At 43.3% G+C, this 16,672-nt stretch overlaps 1 protein-coding gene across 1 annotated transcript in view; it reads left to right on the top strand.

Moving 5' to 3' along the window:
* VWF (von Willebrand factor) overlaps positions 1-16,672 on the top strand; it is a 119,851-nt gene that overhangs the window by 8,676 nt on the left and 94,503 nt on the right. Inside the window, exons 6-9 of the mRNA XM_056511678.1 lie at positions 2,758-2,882; positions 10,122-10,338; positions 12,355-12,477; positions 14,944-15,055. Of these exons, the coding sequence (XP_056367653.1) occupies positions 2,758-2,882; positions 10,122-10,338; positions 12,355-12,477; positions 14,944-15,055 (577 nt within the window). The remainder of the gene's footprint in view (positions 1-2,757; positions 2,883-10,121; positions 10,339-12,354; positions 12,478-14,943; positions 15,056-16,672) is intronic.

The following is a 16,672-nucleotide window of genomic DNA, read 5'->3' as shown; positions in this document are numbered from 1 at the left end:
CTAAAGGGAGATTCCACCCCAGCTGGCTGCCTGGGGGTCTTGGCTTTTGAGCAGCCAGTTTACCTGCTGGGATCTGTACTGTGGTATACATCAGACACACCTTCTTCAAGCACTTGTCTCCAAATCCTTTGTTTTCATTATGTTTTGTGACAATTTCTATTTTCAACACGTTTCCTGCAAGTCTTAGGCAAAATCAGTGCTTTAGCCAAAGTCCCACCCACACAGCATGGAGGGTTTCTGGGTGTAGGGCTCCGATGAGGGAGTGGTTTCTGCAGAATCTTGGGTGCTTCCAGGAAGAAGAGGTGACCACAGAAAGGACAGAAGGCAAAACAAAACTCTGCTGTGCAAGAGATGGGGCAGTCCTGGTGTATGGTGGGATTGCAGTGCCAGATTTTGACAGCATCACCTGCCCACTTAAACTCCAGATTATTTTTTAGGCTGTTGTGTTGTCCCTCCCACTGCCTTTCCTCTTTCTCCCTTCTTGAGCTGTTCAGCAGAAGGAAATGGAGGTGTCAGGTGGGAAAGGCAGGGGTGTTGGCAGCTGCTCTTTACCCAGAGCAGTCAGATGTACGAGAAATATTTCTCCCTCCCCACTTTTCTTCCTGAAGCCTCATCAAATAAGTGAAGTATTTAGGTTGGAAAAGACATCCTAGATCATCAAGCCCAACCTTTGAGTGATCTTGTCAACTAAACCAGAGCACTGAGTGCCATGTTCAGTCATTCCTTGAGCACTTACAGGGGTGGTAACTCCACCACCCTGCTCAGCAGCCTGTTCCAATGCTTGATAATCCTCTCCATGAAGAAATTCTTCCTGGTGTACAACCTGAACCTCCCCTGGTACAGCTTGATGCTGTTTTCTCTCATCCTGTCCCTGTTCCCTGGGAGCAGAGCCTGACCCCCCAGCTGTCCCCTCCTGTCAGGAGCTGTGCAGAGCCAGAAGGTTCCCCTGAGCCTCCTTTTCTCCAGGCTGAGCCCCTTTCCAGCTCCCTCAGCTGCTTTTCACATGACTGACTCTACAGACCCTTCACTTACTTGAAATGTGAGTCATAGAATACAGCGAACAAAGAATTAAAATCACATAACGTAAGTGTTGTGTAAAATAACTGCATAAGAGGTGTAAATTTACGAGCACCATAGAAGAAAAAAAAAAAATGGAAGGAGAGAAATGAAAAAAAAACAAGTGACCAGTGTTTTAGGGCCAACAGTTGTCCTGACCTTCAAATCTTAGCCTGTGGGTGAAGGAGCCCCCAGGGGTAGCTGGATTCCAGCAGGAATCCTGGTGTGGATGTGCAGCCAGGACTGGAGAAACACTGCTGCAGAGCAGAGCCCAGCTCCTGTTTCACACCTGCTAGAGCAAGGCCACCTTGCTGCAAACAAAAGGCAATTTGGCACCTTGCTCCTCCTCAGGCTGGCTTGCACTGCTGCTCTAATGTTTATAATACATGGTAAGATAATGGGTTGTGTTCTTGTTGTTGCTGCATTTCTTTTCTTGTGCCAAGTCCTGGTGCATTGATGAAAATTTTGTGTCTTTTATCCCCTTTCCATGGGAGTCTTCTTCCTTTGATATCTGCGGTATGCATAATACATGCTACCTTTAAAAGCCCCAGATTTTTAGTTTGCAAAAAAGTCTGCAGATCTGCCTTAGCATTCTCAGTGCAGTTTTCATGACTACCCCATCATTTAAGAAGAGTTTTAGCAGTCTGTATATTCCTTGTGCTTGTACTAAACTGGGAGCTCAGTGGAATCTTTTTTATCTACACACGTATATATTATTATATATTCTATAGATATATTTGGGAAGAGTTTCTTTTGTTTTTCAGACACAGCCAGGCTTGTATTTCAGTATATCCTCTGCATAAGGTCTTGGGAATGCATTAACACTGGCAATTGATATTCTCACAGGCACCACAATGGAGTTTTAAAAAGCAACTGAGGGTCACAAAATTGTTTAGTAGCAAGTATCCACAATAGGAAGCAGAGTTATCCTGGAACCAGCAAGGCCATGGGTGGCAAAAGAGGGTGGAGGAAACATTCCCTCTCTGGGAGGATCCCCCTGCTCAGAAGGATGGAGCAAGAGCAGCAGAGATGTGGTTTGCGTCTCCCAGGAAGTCACAGCCATACAAAGTCATTCAGCTGTGCTTTTATGCAGAGTGGATGCAAATCCTGCTAAGCCTGGGTCAGGAACTGCCTGTCCTGGGACAGAGGAGTGTGTTTCAGGACACCTTACCCAGGAAGAGGGTGGGCCCAAACCATGATGGTGCATGTTAAAGTTCTTAGCACACAATATTTAGTTTTGGACAGGAGAAAAATCAAGGCTAGCTGGGATCAAGAGTGCTAATGCTTTTTTCAATTAGGGAAAGCTGCTGGGTTTGTTTGCCTCTCTAATATGTTTTGTGTTTTACTGACAACTTTTAAGTGGTAGGAAGATGTGCAGGCATGCTTTGGTTTCTGCAGATTGTAGCTGACCAGCAGCAACTCCTACCATGTTCATGCAGGTGTGAGGGAGGTGGGAGCTGCCTTCTGCAGGCTGTAGTCTGTCCTTGAGCTTAGAGACATCCTTAGCAGAAGTAAATCCATATCACTGATAGTGGCTTTCCTGCAGTCAATCTGTTTGGAATAAAAGTTCATTTGATACAACAATTTGTATTTTTAAAGAGAGCTTTCAGGAGACTATCACCTTAATAGCAGCCAATAATGCCCACTTGTTGCTAAAACCCCTCAAATACCCATGTTGCTTCTCCTCTTCTTTATTCCCAGGGACCCTGGTGGGGAACAGTTACGATTTTGCCAACTCCTGGGCTTTGCACAGTGAGAACAAGCGCTGCAAGAGAGTGCAGACTCCAAGCAACACCTGCAACATTTCATCTGATATGGCAGAGAAGGTTGGTGCTGCAAGATGCCATTCTGGTTTCAGTCCTCCCCTACCTGAAAGGCAACTTGCCTGCCCTTTGGCAGAAGAGCAGAAGTCACACAATATTCTGATTTGGAAAGATCACCAAGTCCAACTCCTGGCCCTGCACAGACACCCCAACAATCCACCCTGTGCATCCCTGAGAGCATTGTCCAAACACTCCTGGAGCTCTGGCAGCCTTGGGGCTGTGACCATTCCCTGGGAGCCTGTTCAGTGCCCAACACCCCCTGGGGGAAGAACCTTTCCCTGATATACAGCCTAAATCATCTATCTATCTATCTATCTATCTATCTATCTATCTATCTATCTATCTATCTATCTATCTATCTATCACCACCTTCCCCCCTACCCCAGCCATTAAACAGATAAACAAAGACAACAACAGCTTGTTTGAGGCTGAAATGTGACTTATTGCCAAAGAAATGATGATGTTACTTGGGAAAGGTGTGTTTCAGTGATTCCTCTAGAATGAGGTAGTTAATTCCCTTTTTGATTGTGCCAGCAGAGAAGCATCTGTTCTGAAGCCTCTCTGGGCACTGCCTCCTCAAATGATATTTGTGAATTTGTTGAGTTTATATACTTGAGTCAGCAGAGGAGAAAGATGCTCTAGCCAGGCTGGTTTTGAAAGAGGAGATGTTTTCTGTCAGTGCTCCAAAAGCTCTGTGTCACCAGGCTATTTCCCTTCCCAGGAAGAAGTTCCTTCAGCTACGTGTACAGATCATAGTGCTGATTTATTGAAGAAACACAGAACTGTTTGCCTTGGCCAACTCTGTGACCCCCTTTGCTGCATCAACCTTTTTCATCTTGTCTTTTCTAAGTACAAACAAGATCCTTCTTTCCCTTAGACAGGGTGTGGATGCATGCAGGTGGTCACCAGCTCAGGGAAGAAAGTAGCTTTGAATTTACTGAATCATGTGGTATTAACAGGTTATGAGTGTCATGATAGATTGAACCTTTATCCCTTGAGGGGTTACAGCTGGTTCCATGTACTCTGTTGTAAATCAGAATGATTTCCTGGGTGCCAGGTTTAGATTTATACCAGAGTAACTGAGGCCAAAATGTAGTTGTTACTTTCTCACTATTAAAGTCCTGTATTTGCTAAATTAGACCCGAATAATTTCTCAAGAGTAGTAGCACTTCCTGGAATATATCTGCTCTCCAGCTACCTTGAGTGCTGGCTTCCTAGATAACTGGAAAAGACTATAACTAAGAGTTGGACAAATTCCAAGTTCTGATTCTTTATACTTTCATTCAGCTTTTGGATGGGGATCCTTCAGATGTGTTGTGAAATTCAGTGAAGGATTCTCATGCCCCTCAGCACTTCAGCCTCACCACCTGCAAAACTGGCTGAGGAATTACAGCAGTGATTTCAGGCTGGAAATTTCTTGGTGATGTTTCTTGCTTGGGCAGAGGTGGTGTGTGTGGGGTGTTTCTGTCATGACTGGGGCAGACTGAACACCTGACTTGAGTGAAGGTGTGATGCTAACCACTAAAGTGTGAGGAGTTCCAACCTGGCTGAGGCTTTTTTAGGGACAGGGAGCTGCTGGAGCCAGAGCAGGGACACCAAGGGATCAAAGGGATGGAAAGCTCTGCTGGGAGGGAAGGCTGAGAGAATTGGAATTCTTCATCTGGAGAAGAGAAGCTTTGGGATGACCTCAGTGTGTCCTTGCAGTGCCTGAAGGGAGCCACAGGAAAGATGGAGAGAGACTCTTGACAAGGGCCTGGAGTGACAGGACAAGGGGCAATGGCTTCACACTGACACAGAGCAGGGTTAGATTGGATATTGGGAAGGAATTGTTCCCTGAGAGGGTGGTGAGGCCCTGGCACAGGTTTCCCAGAGCAGCTGTGGCTGCCCCATCCCTGGCAGTGTTCCAGGCCAGGCTGGATGGGGCTCTGAGCAACCTGGGATAGTGGAAGGTGTCCCTGCCCACGGCAGGGGGTGGAGCTATGTGATCTTTAAAGTCCCTTCCAACCAAAACCATCCTATGATTCTTTAAATCTGGTTAGAGCTGTTGTGACTGGTTGTGGTCCCTGGAATTTTATCTGTTCAGATGAATCTAATGTTTGGAAAGTGTCAACATTACAGCTGAGGTTGGGGAGTGGCAGGCAGGGTGAAAACCAGTCTAGTGGGTTGAATTTGACTGATTTGAGTTTTATGCAGATGCTGTTAAATATTGATGCTTTGTGGATAAAGTTTTCTTTCCCACACACTGAATGAAATTATATTCTCTCTCATGTGAGTTCATAAGCTCACAGCATTTAACATTGCCTTAATTTATTCACTATGCAAGAATAAACACAGCACTATTAATAGAAGTCTGGTCAAACAAGTGCCTGGTGAAGAATGTAGGGCTTTTTAATAGTGTGCTTTGTTTGCTTGCCTCAGCTTCAGGAATGTAAATCTCCTTGGTCTCCCAGCCTCCCTCCCTGCCAGGCAGTCAGCTGTTAGGTGAACAGTTCTGCTTCAAGGCACTCCTCCCACCCCAGTGCCCCTACACTGGGTAGGTCTGTGGTTTTCTTTACTCTCTCTGTCTGCTCCCTTCTCTGGCCAGCAGCATCCTTGGAGACCTGGCTTCTGGCTTCTTTCAGCAGGAATTGTAGGGACAGGATGAGGGGCAATGGCTTCACACTGACAAAGAGCAGGTTTAGGTTGGGTATCAGGAAGGATTCTTCCCTGTGAGGGTGGTGAGGCCCTGGCACAGGTTTCCCAGAGCAGCTGTGGCTGCCCCATCCCTGGCAGTGTTCCAGGCCAGGCTGGATGGGGCTGTGAGCAACCTGGGATAGTGGAAGTGTCCCTGTCCAATCCATGGGGATTGGAATGAGGTGATCTTTAAGGTCTCTTCCAACCCAAACCATTCCATGATTCTATGCAGTGGAATCAGAAAGTCCTGCTGCTCCTTTATCTTCAAATCCTAAAAAATGTTGAAAAAAATTTTTTTGGGAAGTTATTGTCTAGTTTAATGGCTCTGTGTGTGAACTGAAAAGTCTTGAGGCAGCTCACACTCTTACTCCAGTGTTACCAGAGCCTTTCCCTGCCCTCCACCTCTAAAACACACACATTTGGAGTGATCACCTGCCTTGCCTCAGGATCCAGAGAGCATTCCAAGCTGGGCAGTGTTGGAGGGAGGAAGAAAGCCTTGCTACCATGCCCTGCCCTCTGCAGCTGGTGTTTAGTTACCAAAAAAGAGCCTTGCTGCATTGTCTGATACATTTTTTTCACTGGTTTAGGCTGTTCAAGAAAGTTCTGCAATTTAACAGGCTCTAAGATGACCAACAGTATGGGTAACATGGGTCTGAAAGTATAAATGGGTGATCTGGAAAACTATAGCAACAAGGCAGCCTTGAGAACAAAAATGTGTACGGTTTAAAGCACTGCAATTGATTCTTGTGTTCTTTTACATTACCTTTATTTCCTAGATTTCACCTCTAACAGAAAGGGAGGCCAGAAGTCACTGCATTGTTTCCTTTTTTCTTCTCTTACTAGGAAATTATACCTATAGTGTGTTAGATGTGAAAATTATTGAAATTAAAATTCAGCTAATTTCTGCTTTTGCTGAAATTCAGTTCTTACTGCAGTTGGTAAGAAACAATTCCTGCATTATCCTATCCCATATTTCTTTATGTAATAAAGGGATAGCATTCATTCCCAGATCTGAAAACAAGTAGAAATTTTCAGCTTTGGACCATAATTTGCTATGTTGGGGTCAGAGGCAGGTCCAGCAAAGGTCCAGAGGTTCAGACTGGTCCCTGGAAGTGTTCAAGGCCAGGTTAGGTGGGGCTTGGAGAAACCTGGTCTAGTGGAAGGTGTTCCTATCCATGGCAGGGGATTGAACTAGAGGCTCTTTAATGTCCCCTCCAACCCAAATCATTCTATACAATATAATAATGCATTACATGGGTGAAAATGAGCCCCACTATATCAAAAATCTCATTTTCCTTTATCAGATTAATCAGCATTCAGGGGGAAGTGATTTCTTTCAGTTGTTTCTTAGTCTGCTCAAACATACAGTCAGTGTTTGTTGTTTGTTGGTTTGGATGCTTTTGATTTGGAAACGTGAGGGAACTTTCTCCATAAAATATATTTTCTGAAAAACTATACCCAGTTATGGCACCAAAATATACCCTTCCTGAGTGTTCTGGAAAAACCCTATCTGCATACCATAGGGTTTAAATTCAAGGGAACAAGAGGATGTCTTTGATTTCTTCTGTTATTTTTTAGGTTCTCTCTCTTTAATGGTGATTGTAAAGTCGTAGACAAATGCAGTTCATGCAGCAGCAAAAGGAAATGCCACAGAAATGGGAAGAATGTACAAAATTCCACCTCCAGCTCTGTGTGGTGGGCCTGGGGCAGAAAGAAGGTCAGCAAGTTTTGTGGCTGCTGAGGGTTGCCAGTGCCAGGACCCCGCCAACCTGTTTAAAGAAACATTTAAAATAGGACTTGTGCAGAAGGGAAGGGAGAAATTTTACAACCTTCACTTGCATTTCAGATACTGCAGTCAGTCCTGCTAATTTTAATCTTTACCCTAAACACAGTTTCACTCTCCACTCTGTTGAGTTTGAATATTTCTTTGTGTGGAGCAGCTTCCATGAGCAGGAATGTTACAGCAGTGGCTGAGGCTGCCAATATCTGATACTCACCCCTGTCCTCTAAACTAAAGATTAAGGACTTCCCTTAGTCCAGCCTGACCAGTAAGTTTTAAAGAAAGGAAGGAGTGAAAATAAAAATAATTTGCAGAATGGTTAAAGTTGGAAAGGGGTCATTGAGTCCAGTTCCCTGCTTCCAACAAGGCCAATCCTAGGTCAGGCTGCTCAGTGCTAGGTCATCCTAGGTCAGGCTGCTTATCCACTCACATTTTAAATGTCTCCAAAGGTGGTGGTTGTATACCTCTCTTTGATCACCCTCATGGTGAATTTTGGTTTTTTTTTTGTTTCTATTTGAATTTACCCATATTTTAGCTTATTTTTCACGATAGTTGAGATATGTCTGAAAGATGGGGAAATTTCAGCTGTAAGTTTTTGCTTTAAGTCACTGGAAAACCTGATAAAATTTGAATGGCAAAAAGCCTTTACATAGACAAAATGAACTGTTGCTTTTCAACATATATCCCTTGGTTTCTAGGTAATCAGCTGGAGCCCAGCCTTTAGCTATGCTGTTAGTGAACAAATCCAAGACCAAAAAAACTAGAGGAAAAATGGGTTAATTTTTTTGGTGTGTAATCTTCTTTATTTTTTAAGTCACTTTACTATCTGAAGTGTTCATTTTAGTGGAATATACAGTTTGAGTTTTGCTGTTTGAATTGTATTAACAGGCTATTATCTTAAGAAAGTTCATTAGCTCAGCCCCTAAATCGGATTGTTGCATATACTGGTTTTCTGCTGCACTTGATACTATCTGGATCAAGGCTTTGACCCAGGAGTTGCTGCACTGCTCCATCCTCTGAATGGCTCTGTTCTCATTTTTGGTTTTATCAGTTTCATTTCCAAGCACTGCTTTAATAGCTTTCTTGGCTGCTCCTGTTGTTGCTACTTCACCCTTAGGGTACTTTTTCAGCTTTTTTGTATTGTGAGTCTTAGAGCAGTACCAACCACCTTTTATGTAGTTCCTGCTCTCCCCTTCTAGTCTTTTTGTTTCTTTTCCCATCTGATTCAGCATGGTGGGTGCTGTCAGGGCATCAGAATTATCCCAGGCTGGAGCTGAAATTCTGATTTTCACCATGTCCAGCTCTCAGTTAGCACTGTTTTAAGTTCCCTGAGTCCTTTCTCAGAAAGCTCAAAACCTCTTTGCACGTGTTCCCTAAGCCCTTTGCTAAACTTGGAATACATTCCCAATGGACTAGACATTTCTGGTTGGTTTGTTTTCACAGCAAGAAATTCTGTCTTGGTTCAGACATGTACTAGCTTGAGTTGTTCACCTGAACAAAACACCCTTTAGCCAAAATAAAAAGGGATTTTCTACTCAGCAGGTTTCCTATGCAGGCACCACAGTTGCCATTCAGAGAAGATATCTTGATTATTTTCTGTGAGGTGTTTTTTCCTCTCCATTTTTAATCTCCCAAAATATGAGAAAACAAGATGCTTTTAAATTTATTTATTTATTTATTTATTTATTTATTTTACACAGCAGCTTGTATGTGCTGTCACCTCAGGTACATGTGAAGTTTTTTAGAAGCAATGAATTGCAACTGTGAACCACACTGAAGAATATGACCTCCCCCACCTCTTACCACTGAGTATAGCACCTGCAAAATACACCATGGTTACACTTGATACATAAAGCACTAACAAATAAGTAGAAGAAAGTTATGTTCTAACTATTTGTTGTGCTGGGGTTGTATCAGAAAATCGGTTTTTCACTTACCAGAACTCAGTGCCATCCTTTCAGAAAGTTGCACTGAGCACCTCAGTCTCATTGAACTGAGACATAATGTGCACAAAAGAGTTTATTTGGGAGCCTCCCCTGGAGAGCTTAATCATACACTAAGTTTTCCTTAGTTTTGTTTCACATACAGTTAAGTGTGAAAGAAGGGGTCTTGATACCCTCCTCCCATCTCCCTGTGCTGTCCTCCCCTCACATTGGCTGTCACCACGCTGATTTCACTCAGGAGAAGAGCAGAACAAATTGCTTTTCTTCCCTGGGCTATTGTTCTCCTATTTATCTGAGCTGAATTGACCTGTTGTGCTTTGGACAAGCCAGCAGGAGCGACGGGAACGTGTGGCCAGAAGTGGAAAACAAATTTCATTCCCGGGATTTCAGACAGACTCAATCTTTCCCTCTGACACCTGCTCTGGTTGCTTGTTATCCAAAAGATTGTCTGGTTGTTTTTCTTCCTATGCACCTCAGTTCCCCTCTGTTGCTGTGTGCATCTTCCTGGGAATCCAGGCACCACCCAGTTCTTTTCTGGGAGGCCAAAGGAGGCAGAATGCCTCCATCTTTTTGCATGTTTCTCTGTGAAACATCCCTTATGTGATGCTGCATTCTATAATGATCAGTATATTTATGTATTAATGGAAGTGGTGAATAAATGGGTAGAGCTTATTACTAGCTCTTGACTATTATTAACTGCATGGTGGTGTTAAACAAGAGCTGTGATGTTGTTCAACAACAGTAGTGACGCTGTGTTTGGAAAAAGTTGAGTTTTCCTTTCCTACAGGAAGTAATTTTGTCCCCTTTGCTCTCTCTCTGTCCCTTTGCTCCTCACTTCTCGTGCAGGACGTCCTGGAAACCTGCCAGCTGCTGAGCACATCCGTGACCTTCTCGCGGTGCCACCACCGGGTGGATGCCGAGCCCTATGTCAGCCTCTGTGAAAGGGACATCTGTGCCTGTCCCCAGGGTGTGGACTGTCACTGCCCCGCCTTCCTGGAGTACGCCCGGAGCTGCGCTCACCAAGGAGTGATTCTGGAGGGCTGGCCCGAAGAGAGCTCCTGCAGTAAGCTGGCACATTTATTCCTAGGCTGCTCATCCCCAATAAGATCGTGCCTGTCTTGCAGATTTATGTCCTGCAGCTGAAAACAGCTGGTGGTTTTTTTTAGGAGGTTGGTTAATTTATAGGAAGTGACTTTGCTCACTTCCCCTCTCACCCACCTTTTTCTAGAAGTTTTTGTCCCCAAGGCAATATTGTTTGAACTGTATATAAAGAAGAGACTGAGCTGTTACATGTCCTACCACAGTGTACACGGGCAGTAAAGGCTTATTTGATACACAGGGATGTTTAGGTGCTATTTCACATATGGATCAGATATATGACATTTTTCAGCCTGTATTTTAAAATCAGCATCTTTGTGAAATGCTCTCTAACATTTTTGCATAAAGACAATGGCTTCACCCTTTATTTGATTGAATCAATTGCCTTGAAAATGAGACGTTGCCTTTTCTAAGCCAGTTTTTGTGAGGCTAGAGATCCTGATTGCATTTGAACTGCTGCCTTTATTAGCCCAATTTTGTTGAGTTCAGAAGTCCTGATTGCATCTGTGCTGAGGTTTTGTATCAAAGAAGTGCATAGACTGAGATGGATTGTATTTATAGAGGAAAAGTCATGTTTGCACTTACTCCTGATACCTCCACTGGAGAACAATGGTTTCATACAGAGCATTCAAAAAACCCAAAAAACTAAAAATCCACTAATATCATGTTCTTGGTGATTTTTCTCATGTATATTTGTTATGAGAAAGGACAATTTCCTTGGCATGTTTGTGCAAATTTGTTTCATGGAATAAACTGGTTTGGACTGACAACACTTGGTTCTCTGGTAAAGACCTTCTGCTATTGGCCACTGAAGAAAACTCTACCTTCAGATTGTGGTTAGGGCAACAAGATGCTGCCAGCCACTTGTTCTAGGGATTGTACAGTCTGAGTTCTAGCAGTAATTTATTACCTTTCCATTGGGACATAAAAGGCATCTCCTTGCTCAGGGTGTGAGCCAGAGAACCCATTTTTGCTGGGGCTCTTTTTAAGTCTGATTAAAAGGTTCAAGTGAAATGAGCCTTTTTGTGATCCCGGGGGCTTTAGAGCTCATTTCTAACCCTTGAATTCACAAGCCACAATTGGTTTTTTTTCTCATGAGTCAGGAAAGAGGGAAGCATCTCACTATCACAGCAGGAGCTTAATTTTCTATCACCCTTTGTCTGTGCTATGGTGCTTTCTCAGGAGATGAAGATGATGATGATGATGATGGAGGTTTGGAATGCTCTGCTGTGTGGGAAGGGCTCTAGTGCTGGGCACACTGTGTGAGTTGGTGCCTGAGCCCAGGGCATCCAGGGCAGGATCACTCATCATTACCCTCCCACCTCTTCAGCAGAGGATTTGCTTGGAAAGGGCAGGCTCTAACCTTTTCTTCCCACTCACACCCCCACAGTCTTGTAGGGCATGATGTGTGTATGCATTGAAGAGAAGGAATGCCTGTAATAGAGTGTGTTTGCATAATGGCCTGGCCTAGATAATGGCAGCAGTGGAGATACCATGGCATGGGTGTTATCCTCAGCTGCTGGTCCTCTGGAAGAAGGAGGATGGGATTTCAGAGTTTTAACTGTCTCCTGGTTCTCCCTGGAAACACCAAACAGGAGAATTTCACAAATGAGTTGAGCAAGTGCGTGGCTAAAGTACAAAACTACCATGTCTCTCTAAATTGCATAGATATTGTTGCAAAACTTCTCCCCAGGTTTGATTATTCTTACTGTACTTGGGTTTAGTTATTAAGACTCAATTTATTAAAAACAGATTGGCTTTAATCTCTGAGTATTTACTATGCTACCTGACAGATGATGGTATTACAGCAAATTGAAAATCAAATGTTTCTTAAAATGTTCTGCGTCTAAAAAAGAAATAATAATTTGGAAGCTGACATGACCTTTTGTGCCTCTGTGGTTCATCCTTTGATAATGAAGAGATTTGTTGATTTAAGAAGTATTGAGGAATTTGAATTTCTAATTTCTTTTAATTGTTTCAGGGCCAAGATGTCCAGTTGGCATGGAATATAAGGAGTGTGTATCACCATGTGCCAAAACCTGCCAGAGCCTGAATATCAATGAAGTGTGTCATGGACAATGTGTTGATGGCTGCAGCTGCCCTGGTAATTTATTTACTGGGTTATTTACTGAGAAACATTTGGCAGTCAGGCTACCTATTTTATTAGAAGAAGGAAAGCTGTGTCTTCCCTTAAATTTTCTTGAAATCAGAAACATTTTTTTTTTTGGGAGCATGCCCTAGAATAATCCAGTTTCTGTAGTGCCTGTATGCTCACTGCATGAAAGGGCCATTTTTCAGAGCCAGCTAAAAAGTAAATGTTTCTGTGAAAATCAGTACCAACTAATATTCCAGGATTGCCTTTATTTCTTGGTGAGGGACTGCTTGCCTTGATGTACTCCTGAATTGCTTGGGTTAGAGACAAATACAATTAGGGGAAGAAACAGCAGAGAATAAATACACTGAAGGAATTTCTTGCAGAAAAACTGTACATGTAGAGCTTGCACTGCAATTTCAAAGGTCTTCATCATTTAAGTGAATAATTTAATTTATTATTGAATCTTTCATACAGGAAATTTGATTGGATTAAAGGGAACCATCCACCCACACCAATCTTCCATTTCTGTCTGTTGTACTTAAAACAATTGCAGGGGAAGAGCTTGATTCCTGGCTCCAAAACTCCATATGCTTCCATTTCTAGCTGTTTCTTTTTTTCTGTTTGATTTTATTGGGTGCTTTGTTTGTTCTGAGTAGGAATATCTGTGTATTTCAACCTGTCTGGGCTTTGTGAATGCACAGAGGTGTTTAGTGTCCCCTTGTACAAGATGCCAAGTGTGATGGAGGTTTGCAGAGCTGTGCTTTCCAAAACAAGGCAATGATTTCAATGTCAGCCTCGTTTGAGGAATCACTGCATTCAGGGTTTGGTAGTTTCCCATTCAGCTGCCAGCCTCTTCCTTGTTGGAGGTTCAAAGGAGTGGCAGGACCTGCACAGGTGATGTAACCAGACTCTGGAGATTATTTTCTTGTGAAGGATCCAGCTACTGTATTTGTGCAGTCCTGGAAGTGTTGGAGAGAGCTGAAGGAGATTAATCCACTGGCTGCACAAGGGCTCTTGCTGTATTTTTCCTTTGGTGGATGCATTGGTCTGTTCAACATTGGAAAGATCTAAGGAGAGAGGAACTGAGGAGCAGAGAAGCAGGAGCTCCACAGAAAGGCTAAAAGGGCATGAGAATAACAATCAGCAGTTCAAAACTCTTACTGCTGTTTGTTGCACAGCCAGAAGGGAAGAACCTGAATTTGAGTTTGATAGAAAACCAGGAAGATCTGACAGAGGGATTTTTGGTGAGGATTCTACTTTCACTTAACTTCCCTCCAGTGCACCAAGAGCAGATAGGATCTGAAGGATGTTTGACAAATGTTTTCTTTCTTTTTTTTTTTTTTTTTTTTCTCCTCTGTTAAATGCCCTTCATAGTTACATTAGTTGCTGTAAATGGAATTACTCTTGCCAGGAAAAAAGGCAGGCATTCTGTTTTCTTGTGCTCTCTGGAGAGCCACAGCACTCTTAAATGCTCAGATCTTGTTGTGATTCTCTCTCACTGGAGGGATTTTCTCAACAGCCAAGATCTTTCCAGGCAGCCCTATGGGAAGAATAGAAAGGAGATTTACCTGGGTCTCACTGTCACTGATGACTGGTGGTGCTAAGGAAAAGAGCCAAAATCTCTGCAGGCAATTGGAAGGAGTCCCTCAAAGAGAAGGGAGAAGGTTGTTCAAGAAAACAACTGTTTTGCCACAGCAGCTCTTTTGAACATAGGGGTATTTCAACTCTCTCTCAATATAGGGATTGAATAGAAAGCACTTACAAACTAGCAATAGAAGTAAGAACAAGTTCCTACCTTAGAAAAGTCTCCTAACTCCTTTGTGCCTCTGTTTATCCTTGGAGGATAAAGAACTCTCTCTCTACAGAACAGGTAGTTATAGTTGTGTAATATGGAAACCTCAGCAGCTGGACCCAAGTTGGGAAGCTGGCCCTTTTGCTTTTTGCCTCTGCAGAAGTTCAGAAGTGGCTTCTTTCTCTCAGACCCTCTCTGCTAGACTTACATGGTGTCCAAATTTGTTTCATCATTTCCCACTTTGCCTCATCTTTGGTTCTCTTATGACAAGTAAGAGAAATGTCCACCTGTGTGGACACCCTTTACTGCAGCCAGTGAAGTTCATGTTTTTTCCAACAGTCAGGTCCCAGACCAGCTCCAATTAACTGATTATGCTCCCTGTGTTTGATTTGTCTATGTCTCAACATGTGTTCTGGACCTGGGGATGTGCTAAGCAAAGAGCTTTTCTGGAAGCACCAGGAGTGCTTTGAGGGAGAGGCAGCAGCAGAAGGAAAGCAGATACCTGTCCCTGTGAGGCTTTTTGGCAAGACTCAATCCTTTTTATTGATGTCTGTGACTAAGCATGGCTAATAATGCATATGAAGTCTTGGCAAAGCATATGAAGAGCAAGAAAATCTGATTGTATTTGTGTTTCTGTCCCTGTGTGTGTGACATGGGTGTCTGATGCTACCTGACCTATCCAGAGGGGCTGCTCCTTGATGGTGAACGCTGCATTGAAAGCTCTGACTGCTCCTGCATCCACTCTGGAAAACATTATCCTCCTGGCTTCACCATCTCCCAGGACTGCAACTCATGGTAAACCCTTGTGCTGCTGTGTGGTTGCTGTAGATAAATACTGCACTCTGGTCAGTGACTTGTTTTGCATTATCTTAGTAGAAATCTCTCTACCTTTAAAAAATTTCTTTTCACTGGTGGAGGACTTGGTCTCTTATTGGAATTGCCAGCCCCTTCCAAGAAGTGAGCTGCTCACAAAAGCAAAATCAGCTCTGTTTTTAAAGGGATATTTGATCTGATAGAACAACATGAAGGTCACACTCCTTCAAAGAGCAGAGAACTACCTGTTTCCTGTGGATAAGACAGACCAGCAGGTTCCCATGTCTGGGTAGTGTCAGCAGTGATGTCTTTGTTTGACTTCCTACATGCATTTAACCTCTAAATCCCATTTCTTTCCAAGAGGAGTTAGCCTAAGGCATGTCCTTGAAACTTGTCACGGGGCTAATGAGTCTTCCTAGCTTGGCTCACGATTTTTCTTTCACTCCTGAGTATGAGACTGGAGGGGAAAACCAGCACTTTAAAGAAAGGAAGGGAAATTAGTCACTGATCTGGTTTTGTGTTCAGTGTGGACATATTTGTGCAAGGAGTTCAGACAACTCTTTGCTCAGAGGTTTCCAATTAGAGCACAGAAGGAGGACTCAGTGAAGACCATGCCATGCAGAAGAAAGGTGGTCTGTGCATCATCCCTGTTAATCAGAAGCTTTTAGTTACCTTCACTACGTGTCCCAAAACACAAACCATAATCATGACATTAGCATTTTGTCTTTTTCCCTGGAGTCCTCTGCAGCTTGGAGCTTGTCTGCATTGTTCAACCTTGGTGCTCTTGGGAGATGAGTGTAGCCTGACAGGCTGGGGTTTTTATTGCCTGTGTTTTGTTATTGCTTCCTGTTATTCAAACTTGATGCTGCTGTGGAGAACATCATTCCATTGACTCTGCATTTAACATCCTCAATAACCTGCCTCCCTACAAATGGTTTTCAAGGGCTGGATTAACTACAGGAATGAGAAGAATATAGTGTGTCTTGAAACAAGGAGTGCAGAGAGGCTTGTGGAGGACACTGGGGATGATGACAGCAGGGGAGTTTGATGTAAGAAGAAGCAAAGGGGGATATATTTATTTAAGGGCTAATGAGGGAACTTTCACTGCCTAAAGATGGGCTGTGAAGAGGATGGGGCCAGAATCTTCTCAGAGACAAACAGCAAAAGGTTATGAAGCAATAGACATAAGCTGCAAAGGAAATTCTGTTTTGACACAAAAAAAAAAATTCTTCTCCCTTCCCCAGTGCTGTACTGGGACAGCTGCTCAGAGAGGTTGTGGGACTTCATATTGGATATTTCTAAAGTCAAATGGGCAAGATGGCAAGATTCTCACCCACCTGATCCAGCTTTGTCATTGCCTTCTCTGAGTTGGGGATTGTAGTAAATTATTTTTTTAGAAGTCCCTTAAAATATTTTTTTTCCCTGTGATTTGGTTTTATTGATAGATATACCTTGAGAACTGCATTGAACTCATTCCACATCAGTGGGATATAGCTGAAAACTCCAAAAACCCAGAGCTTTAGCAGGGAGAAATAGAAGTCCTTAAGTTCTGCAACCATACCCATTCATACAACCAGCAGCTGCTGTCAGATGGTGGGA

This window comes from Oenanthe melanoleuca, chromosome 1A (assembly GCF_029582105.1).
Source record: "Oenanthe melanoleuca isolate GR-GAL-2019-014 chromosome 1A, OMel1.0, whole genome shotgun sequence".
NCBI classification, from domain to species: domain Eukaryota; kingdom Metazoa; phylum Chordata; class Aves; order Passeriformes; family Muscicapidae; genus Oenanthe; species Oenanthe melanoleuca.
This window is presented reverse-complemented; position numbering and strand designations above follow the sequence as displayed.